Here is a 10,435-nt window from a genome sequence, read left to right as displayed (position 1 = left end):
CAGAGTACTGTTCCATATTGAATATATATTGTTTTCTTAAAGCTCCAACAACTAAACACACACTAGCTTTGGGCAGGGGAAGAAATGGAAAGGAAGATAAAAGGTATATCCCAATTGATTTGAAACATAAGGTGCTCAGATAGCTCAGTGAAGACTGCTGTGTAAGGACAGACAAACAGACATCTCGTGGACATAAACACACCTACGTACATTTTAAAATGTATTTTTATTTACACAGTGGAAATGCCTAATCAGCTATAAATTTAGGCACCTGATAATTCAGGTTTTTTTTTTTTATAAAAGTATATAAATATATACATGAAACTCTTATGAAGTAAACATTATAAACTGTGATACTTACAGTAAACATTCACTACCCTTTTCTAGGCTAATAGGTGTAAAGTTTGTAAAGCTTAAATACTGATTTCAAGTATCCCCTGTAAAATTGCTCTACTATATCAAAATGCTGAAAGAGAGAGATCTGCTATAAACAAGCTTTAAAATAGACTAATAAAATGTCCCTGTAAGAAAATCCACCAGGATAAAATACTGCCGTATTTTCCCACCCTCCTCCCACTGCAGCAGAAACAAATACTAAAAAATAGTTGCATACCCACAGAAGGCATTATTACAATTTTGATTTTAAAACATTTTTACTTCAGTAATTTATCGGAGAATAAGGAAGCTGCAAAAATGCAACTTTATTAAATATTATTTTTCCTGGTACATAAAGAACCCCAAAACTATGGGATGGGGGGAGTAGGGTACTGCATTGTCTTGCCCTTTACCATGTACTATAAGTGGCATGAAGGACAGACTGCATAGAAGAGATGGTTGATAGAGAATGAAGAAAAGGACTGGAATAATATTGGCAGAACGAACAAAATATGCAGGAGCCTCTGCCTCTGTTGCTTTTTATTTTTAAAAGCACTTCAGGCTCTGGTATTTTATTTGCCTCTCTTCTGTTCTTCAGCTTGCAGATGTTTCAGGACACAGAGGACAACTTGATAGCAGAAAATGTACTGATCCTGTGAGAGGAAGAATCAAACATATTAAACAGAATGTTCACATTAGCTAAACAAGGTGCCTCTCTCTACCTGTACTTCACAGGTGGCAGAGTTCCTTATTTGAATACTAATTCATATAGTTTATTAACGAGAGAATATGATGAGTGAATGGTATGAGACAAGGCTTAAAGAAAATAAGGGGGTCAAGAATGGGTTGCCCAGTTTTCAAGTGAACTCCATGTGGATTTGCCTCCTGGTTAATATTTAGTTTGATTCCTAATCCCACCATCACCACCACTACTTTGTCCTTATATAAGGTTTGCCATCTGCAGACCTCAGAGCGGCTTACAAATGAGGAAAGGGAAACACCAAGGAGTGAAGTGACTGGACCAAGGTCACACAGCAAGTCAGTGGCACAGTTGGGAATAGAGCCCAGGTCTGTAATGCAACCTCCCAGTTTACAATGAGGATACCACAGGGTTTGGGTCTATTTTTGGATAATTTTGTATTTTTTATTAAATAAGGCTTGAGAACTCCGTGCTCTTGTATTCACTGTCTTCTCTAGGTTCAGGTTAGGAGGCTTTTTCAGCCTTTCAGTCTTAAAAGTCATTCATCCAATTACCATAATGCTATGGATAACATAAGTAGATAAAATGCAATTGCTTTTTTAGCCTTAGAATAGGTAAAAAGGCACTAATGTGCTATTACTTCCAGCTGGAGTAAAATAAGTGCTTCCAGAACGGAATAAGGAGTTTAATTCAAGAATTCTAGAATGAGACTGTCAGATCTTTTATAGCCCAGATTAACACAGTTCACTACATGTAAATTTGCACACACTATATTTGCATACTCTTGTATTTGCATGTTATGAAGCTTGTCCAAAATTACCTGCAGTATTAGGAATTCTGTCCGTATATTAACATTTGATTTCACTCCAACAACAATCAGGTTGAGTTTCTGGGGTACAAAGTGAGTCATTCTACAATATTTCCTACTACAGACATCTAGCACAATCTATGTGCTTATCACAATTTTTTGAGAGATGAGAAATTCAGCTAAAAATCTTTATTAAAGTACACCTTGGTAAACCAAGGTAGACATACCTCCGTCTGAACCATTCCATGTCTCTGTAGTCTCATTGTACGCACCAAATCAGAGATGTCAAACTGCCAAAAGCAAACAGACGGTAGCAGCAAGTGAGATGTTATAACCAAACAAAAATAAAAAATAAAAAAAAACCCTACACATACAGGAAAATACACCTGTGGCACAGAAGGGAAATTGCATTTTAGTCTAGTAGACAAACATTAGTCAAATGCCAGTAAATCCACCAAGCTATGGACATATAGTAGAGCAGAGGTCGGCAACCTTTCAGAAGTGGTGTGCCGAGTCTTCATTTGTTCACTCCAATTTAAGGTTTCGTGTGCCAGTAATACATTTTAACCTTTTCAGAAGGTCTCTTTCTATACGTCGATAATATATAACTAAACTATTGTTGTATGTAAAGTAAATAAGGTTTTTAAAATGTTTAAGAAGCTTCATTTAAAACTAAATTAAAATGCGGAGCCCCCCAGACCAGTGGCAAGGACCTGGGCAGTGTGAGTGCCACTGAAAATCAGCTCGCGTGCTGCCTTTGGCACCCGTGCCATAGGTTGCCTACCCCTGTAGTAGAGTATATGGAAAGCATACAGTATAGCCTGTACAGGTGCAATAAATATGTGAGGTGTGACTGCATCATCTACTTTTCCTTTATCTTTCATTTTACCTGCGCACCACACCCTTACACTCCCCAGTCTTTATTCTACTCAAGCTCAATCTAGAAGGGTGCTGCACACTCTGGCCCTAAACCAGCAAAACACTTAAGTATGGGCTCAATTTTTAAGTATCTATACACTCACTCCCTTTGACTTCCATGGAACTATGAAAGTGCTCAAAATTAAGCATGTATGTACATGCTTTGCAAGATTGGGCCCTAATGTGCTGCCAATACACTTTATTTTATATCAAGATGATAGGAAAGTGATTGCTCCATGAACTGGTGGATGAGATGACTTTAAAATGAGATTGCCAATGCCCTCCTGTGGACAAGAAGTACGTAATCTCTGTGAAACATGGCATGGCACGTAAAACCTCTTTTACCATGTCACTGACTTAGGTTCAGGCTCAGGAGCTGAAACAGTGACCTCTTTTGGTTTTGCTTTATTGTTTGGATGAAAGGTTGCTAACTACTTCATTCTACAGCTTCTGTATTTATCATAGCTTCCACAAAATGTCCAACCTGTTTATGAGAAAAGCATGGCATGTTTTCTGTTTTAAATATTTGCTTTAATTGAATTGTGAATGTTACAGTGGAAAGTGTTCAAGTGTAAAATCAGGAAGTTACTTACCAAACAGAGTATTAGATAATTTAATGTTGACTAAAGCACATTTTATAAAAACACTCATAAGAAGAAATATGAGTATTTAATTAATTTATGATAAAGAATTACTACAGTCACTAAATAACTAGGCTTGGCCGAATTATATATTTTTGATGGATAATATCAATGTTTACTTTTAAGCTTTTAAAATGTTTATCTATTTACATTTTCACAGTTGTGCAAAATTATGGAGTTTAAGAATATTTGTCTATTGTTATTGATTTAAATTCACAGTCACAGGAAGTTACATGGGGGTATCAAACAATAGTTATTTAATGACAACAGATCTTGAGATTCAAAAAAAGCTTTATAACCACTACAACAAATTGTCTGCATCACATGTGAAAATATACGAAGTAAATGTCCTTACACCACACTCAAAGTTCTCAAGCAGCATTTTTCTTACTTTGACAATCTGTAAATGTTGGTCTTATCCTTCTAAACCTACAAGGGTATGTCTACACAGTGTTTTGGAGCCCACGGGAGTGAGTCTCCCAGTCCCGGTCAACAGACTTGGGCTACAGGGGCTCACACTCACGCTCTAAAAATAGCTGCACAGACAGCACTTGGAAGTTGCGACTCAGGCTGAAGCTCAGGCTCTGAAACCTAGGAAGATCCAGTGTTTTTAGATTTTTCTTTGTTCTCAGTATTTCTGGTTTTAACAGTTATTGATGTTTTATACCATATACCTAATAAATCAGGTTAAGATATAACCATAGTTCTTGATTCAAAATAGTTGCACACTAGTAAAATAACCAAATAGCTCCTAGGGCTCACAGTCCACTTCGTGAAAAGCACAGTTCAATCTATTCTGTGGGTACTCACATCAAGATCCTTGCTGATTAATCCTAGAACCACGTCGATACAAATAAGTGTCCCTGAACGTCCAATGCCTGCACTGCAGTGAGTGATGATAGGTCCCGATTTATGGATGTGCCTCATGTAGGAGATGAAAGTGAGCAGGTCGTTTGGTTGAGCTGGTGTGTCATGGTCTGGCCAGGCAGTGAAATTCAGATGAGAAACACGCCGTAATTCACCAGTCTAAGGTTTTTAAAAAGACAGAACAAATACATACAGAAATGGCAAAGCCGACTGGCAGAACTTGTAAGACTTGCCTAAGAACATTCTGTAGCCAAACATCCCATTGTAAAGGGAGACTCGCCAATTAATTGTGACCCAACATTTAGGTTTTGTGAACAGAACCGTTTTTACAATGGCTTACACGATTATAATTGTGAATTTGTTTGAATGTCAACCCTTCCCTGCCAGGTGTGGAAAATAAGGCTGATGAGAGTGTATTAGAACTCGAGTGCAAAAGGACATGGACTATGAATAACAGAGAAAGTGATCAGTTTAGTTTCATTGTCCTAGCTGCACTGCTAGCACAAAGTCATTCATCGAGTAAATTGACCTACAAATGGATTTAATTGTAATAAATCTTTCTGTTTCTAAATCTAAGGCATTATCAGTAATGCATATATGGGGCCATGTCCTGACCTTCTGTTACAGGGGCACATTAGCATTGTGAGGTGATGTGCTTGAGCAGTGCATAAAAAGCTACCTGCTGAAGAGGTCTCAAGCTAGTTTATGCAAAATTTTATTCCAGTGGTGGAAGAAGCTGCTCACTCAAATTCCTACATGGAAGAAGAGTGGCCCAATCATAATAGCCAAAAGAAATAAGGACAAAAAAGCTTTTTTTTAAAAAAAGTAATCCTGTGGTTTTTCCAGGATGCAGACTAAAGGGATCCATGCCAAACAAACAAAAAAGGAACCTGCCCAATCCCCCCAGAAATCCACAGTGTGTGTAGAATGACTTGATTTCCTTACTTGTATATCTTCTAGCTCCAGCACTCTAATGACAAAGCCTTTCAGCTGTTGCAGTCTCACAAGGGCCAGCCGGAGTCTATCATTGACCATGATAGTTTTGCCAAGCACATCAGGCCAGTAACGCTGGCATTTTATCTTTTCTCCTTCTACTTCCTGGGTCATCATGGCTATTACAGTACACTTTTGTTCCCAGGTCATTTGCCAGAAGTCTGCTACTGTAGTAGGGAGTGGTCCTTGACATGCAATGTAGACAAATTCTTCATTCCCCACCGGCATTCTTATGAAGCTGGCATTGATGTATCCAGCTTCAGTTCCTAGGGGGACTCTAGTGGTATCATCTGCAATCCCAAAATAGAAAACATATTTTAATTACATATGTCCATACTAGGACTGTCACGTGATTAAAAAAATTTAATCATGATTAATCGTGTGGTTAAAAAAATGTATCGTGATTAACCACACAAATAATCTCACTGTTAAACAATAATAGAATACCATTTATTTAAATATTTTGGATGTTCTTCTACATTTTACAACACAGAATACAAAGTGTACGGTGCTCACTTTATATTTATTTTTGATTACAAGTATTTGCACCATAAAAAACAAAAAATAGTATTTTCCTATTCACCTAATAGAAGTACGGTAGTGCAGCCACTTTATCATAAAAGTTGAACTTAGAAATGTAGAATTATGTACAAAAAATAACTCCATTCAATAATAAAACAGTGTAAAACTTTAGAACCTACAAGTCCACTCAGTCCTACTTCAGCCAATCACTTAGATGAACAAGTTTGGTTACAATTTGCAGGAGATAATGCTGCTCACTTCTTGTTTACAATCTCACCTGAAAGTGAGAACAAGAGTTTGCATGACATTGTTGTAGCCGGCATCTCAAGATATTTATGTGCCAGATGCGCTGAAGATTCATATGTCCCTTTATGCTTCAACCACCATTCCAGAATACATACGTCCTTGCTGGTGATGGGTTCTGCTCGATAACGATACAAAGCAGAGCAGAAAGAAGCATGTTCATTTTCATCATATGAGTCAGATGCCCCCAGCAGAAAGTTGATTTTCTTTTTTGGTGGTTCAGGTTCTATAGTTTCTGCATTGGAGTGCTGCTCTTTTAAGAGATCTGAAAGCATGCTCCACTCCTTGTCCCTCTCAGATTTTGGAAGGCACTTCAGATTTTTAAACCTTGGGTCGAGTGCTGTATCTATCCTTAAAAATCTCATCCTGGTACCTTCTTTGCATTTTGTCAAATCTGCTGTGAAAGTGTTCTAAAATGAACATGTGCTGGGTCATCATCCGAGACTGCTATAACATGAAATATATGGCAGAATGCAGGTAAAACAGAGCAGGGAACATAAAATTCTCCCAAAAGGAGTTCTGTCACAAATTTAATTAAAATATTTTTTAATGATCATCATCAGCATGGAAGCATGTCCTCTGGAATGGTTGCCGAAGCATGAAGAAGCATACGAATGTTTAGCATATCTAGCACGTAAATACTTTGCAACCCTGGCTACAAAAGTGCCAGGCAGACACCTATTCTCACTTTCAGGTGACGTAAACAAGAAGCAGGCAGCATTATCTCCCGTAAATGTAAACTCGTTTGTCTTAGCAATTGGCTGACCAAGAAATAGGACTGAGTGGACTTGTAGACTCTAAAGTTTTACATTGTTTTGTTTTTGAGTGCAGTTATGTAAAAAAAATAAATCTACATCTGTAAGTTGCACTTTCACGATAAAGAGATTGCACTACAGTACTTGTATGAGGTGAATTCAAAAATACTATTTCTTTTGTTGATCATTTTTACAGTGCAAATATTTGTAATAAAAATGAATATAAAGTGAGGACTGTATACTTTGTATTCTGTTGTAACAGAAAACAATATATTTGAAAATGTAAAAAAACATCCAAAAATATTTAATAAAGGTAGATTGGTATTCTATTGTTATAAATGTGATTAATCATGATTAATTTTTTTTAATCACAGTTCATTTTTTTGAGTTAATCGCATGAGTTAACTGTGATTGATTGACAGCCCTAGTCCATACACCCATAATTAAACCTAGGTCCTGTAAACCGTTATGGAGTACTTTTCATCTCACAAATATTAATGAATCCTCAAAATATCCTATTTGAAAAAAGTATTAACCCCACATCACATAAGCAAAAAGCGGCAGCGAGGTTAAGAATATGATGATCAGAGGTGCAGAGCCCTCGCAGTTGCCACAGACAAGAACTGGAGTTTTGGGCTTTCAGCACTCCTAGAAATCAGGCTCTATGAGTATGTTTACACTCCGAGCTGGGGGTGTGATTCCCAGTTCCAGGAAACACACCCACACTTGCACTTATTGAGCTAGATCACTAAAATGAGACTATAGCTGCAGCAGTGCAAGCAGTGAGATGGGGCAGCTGCCCCAAGTTTATGCCCATCAGCTTGCCCCTCTCACTGGCACAGCTATGAGCTCTCACAGATACGTCTCCTCAAGCTGGGAATCACACCCCCAGCTCAAACTGTAGACGTACCCATAGTGTCTTACCCATAGCTTCAGAGACTCTTTGTCAGAGCAGAAATTAGAACTCAAGACTTTCTGGCTCCCAGTTCTAGACACAGACTTCATGCCTCATGCACATGTAACTAATGGAATATAAGCATAATTCTTTTATAGTGAGATTGAGACAGAGTATTAATATTAATTATTATACCTTTGTCACTCCAGATTTACAATGGTATAACTAAGAGCACGAGCTGCCCTCCTAGGTATATGTCTGTTGTGTGTGACAAACAGGATCAGCTGCATAAATAGAATTAATGTTTTACATGAGAGTGGAGGGAAAGAATGGGAGGCATAAAATAACAAACAGGCGCACTCATTTAATGATTTTCATCCACAGATCTCAAAGTGCTTTAAAAGGGTGGGCAAGCAGCATTATCTCTCTGCTACAGATAGGGACAACAGGTGCAAAGAGGTTTAATGCTTGGCCAGTCACACAGTAACTCAACAGAACTGGGAACAGGAGTCAGGACTTACCAGTCTGATGTCAAATCCACCAGACCACACTGCCTTTCTGGTTAAATCAACATAAAAGTTTAATATCAGATTACTTAGGACTTACAGGGAAGTATATTTTTATATCTGTTCTTCCTCCTGTTTTCCTTAGTTTGTCCAACCAAACACTGATCCAAAGGCTTTAAGTCTTGAAGGTTCTATAAACAGATAGTGAGCTCATATTAATAACTGCTGGGATAAACAAAATGCCATCAGTTTTTAACTGTTAAGTGATTAACAGTATCTATCAGAAACATATAAAAATGATGCACTATAGATTCATAGATTCCAAGGCCAAAGGGACCACTGTGATCATCTAGTCTGACCTCCTATATAATAGAGGCCATAGAATTTCCCCCAAATAATTCCTTTTGAACTAGAGAATATCTTTTTTTAAAAACATCCAATCTTGACTTTAAAATTGCCAATGATAGAGAATCTACCTTGGCCCTTTGTAAACTGTTCTAATGGTTAATTAACCACACTATTAAAAACGTACACCTCATTTCTAGTATGAAAGTGTTTAGCTTCAACTTCCTGCCATTGGATCTTGTTATACCTTTCTCTGCTAAACTGAAGAATCCATTATCAAGTATTAGTTCCCCATGTAGTTACAATTCACAGTCACATCACATGGGAGTAAGACATTCAGCCTTGCAAAAAAATAACCCCCCCCCCACAACAAAACCCCCAACTATCTTCTTGTAATTACTTTGTAATCTTGTTCTGGAAGTTTTAACATAGCTGGTAACATAATAACAACTTTAACAAGAGTAGAGATCCATGTTTTCATCAAGAGAGCTGGATTTTGCAGAGGTCATTACATTTTCCATGTTCTTTCAGCTTAAGTGCTGGTTTAAGAAATATTATTAATTATTAAGTATTATTATTAATGGATTTGATGAAACGGGCAAATCTCAATCACATTTCTAGATCTAAAGCCAATATAGCTCAGTCTAGTTAATGTAGTTAAACTGAAACAGAGGGGAGGAAAAGTATTCTTTCCTCCCTTTTGCTTTAGCCATGCAGAATTAAGCCCTACATTTCTACCTGCTTCACACTGCCCTAGTGAAGAGTATTTTCATTGCATGATTCATATTAAAAAGAGTTTTACAAAGGACTGAAAATAGCCTGAGTTTGTTTACCTCAATCTCTTTAGAAGGTACTCCTTGTTCCAGTAGTCCACGTAGCATTCGGATGACTGACTTCAGTTTGGCTCCAGTATATTTGCCTGAAGGAAGCACTTTGACAATTGGGAGTGCAGAGAGCTCTTCATTGGTCACTAAAGGGCAATCTAGCAGCAGAAGATTGATTTATGTGCACATATAAACAGCTAACAGAAAGGACAACCTATAGCATGCTACAGTAGAGTGCTATGAAATGAGAGATTTCCCAGGTACCACCACATCCAGTTTTCAGGTTGTCAATTGCTTATTCATGTACATATTTCTTATTTTTTATAGAAAAGATCACCCATAAGAGATTCATGACATAAACAATCCTTCCAGCATTATCCCTTCACTGGTAATGCTTGCTACTTTTTATCACTATTTTCCCCAGAACTGTATACAGGACAGATCAATTCATGATTAAAAATGTCAACATTTGAGAAACCATGAATGAGTAATTTTCATCTTTAATTTCCTTGCAGTCAATACACTGAAATGATTAACAAATGCATTTTTTGCATGGATTTTTGACATATTGTAATTTGCAAGATCAATTACTCTGCACTTGAGCCAGAGACTTTATGTTTAAAAGTGCAAGCTCACACCTTGCAGTTTTTTCTTTAAAACGTCATCTTAAAACGCATTGTAATGGTAAAAGCGTAAGATGTGTTAATTGTATTAAAGTTTTAAAAAAATCTTGGTTTAGAAAGGCAGGTGTCCATTATTCTTTCAAACACCATACAACTCATTAATAATCCAAGTTTCCTTGACATGAGAGTTAAAAATAGCTTGTGACTACTGAATCATACAAAAATTTTACCAGAATAGTTTACGTATCAGAGGGGTATCCGTGTTAGTCTGGATCTGTAAAAGCAGCAAAGAATCCTGTGGCACCTTATAGACTAACAGACGTTTTGGAGCATGAGCTTTCGTGGGTGATGCATCCGACG

The 10,435-nt window shown here is 37.3% G+C and overlaps 1 protein-coding gene across 9 annotated transcripts in view; it reads right to left on the bottom strand.

Moving 5' to 3' along the window:
• Positions 1 to 284: 284 nt before the first annotated feature.
• The window catches only part of PTPN13 (protein tyrosine phosphatase non-receptor type 13), a 187,367-nt gene continuing 177,216 nt past the window's right edge, over positions 285 to 10,435 (bottom strand). For 8 of the 9 annotated variants that reach the window (XM_032800218.2, XM_075066128.1, XM_075066129.1 and 5 more), the window contains 6 exons: positions 9,462 to 9,610; positions 8,384 to 8,474; positions 5,255 to 5,592; positions 4,253 to 4,468; positions 2,111 to 2,173; positions 861 to 1,028 (listed from right to left, as the gene is read on the bottom strand). In XM_032800218.2, coding sequence (XP_032656109.1) covers positions 948 to 1,028; positions 2,111 to 2,173; positions 4,253 to 4,468; positions 5,255 to 5,592; positions 8,384 to 8,474; positions 9,462 to 9,610 — 938 coding nt within the window. In that variant the 3' untranslated portion in view covers positions 861 to 947. Of the gene's footprint in view, positions 1,029 to 2,110; positions 2,174 to 4,252; positions 4,469 to 5,254; positions 5,593 to 8,383; positions 8,475 to 9,461; positions 9,611 to 10,435 lie in introns of all 9 variants that reach the window. The other variant, XM_032800220.2, reaches the window with a different exon arrangement.

Source organism: Chelonoidis abingdonii, chromosome 5 (assembly GCF_003597395.2).
Source record: "Chelonoidis abingdonii isolate Lonesome George chromosome 5, CheloAbing_2.0, whole genome shotgun sequence".
In the NCBI taxonomy this organism is placed as follows: domain Eukaryota; kingdom Metazoa; phylum Chordata; order Testudines; family Testudinidae; genus Chelonoidis; species Chelonoidis abingdonii.
Note: the sequence above shows the minus strand (reverse complement) of the source record. Positions and strands in the feature narration are given on the sequence as shown.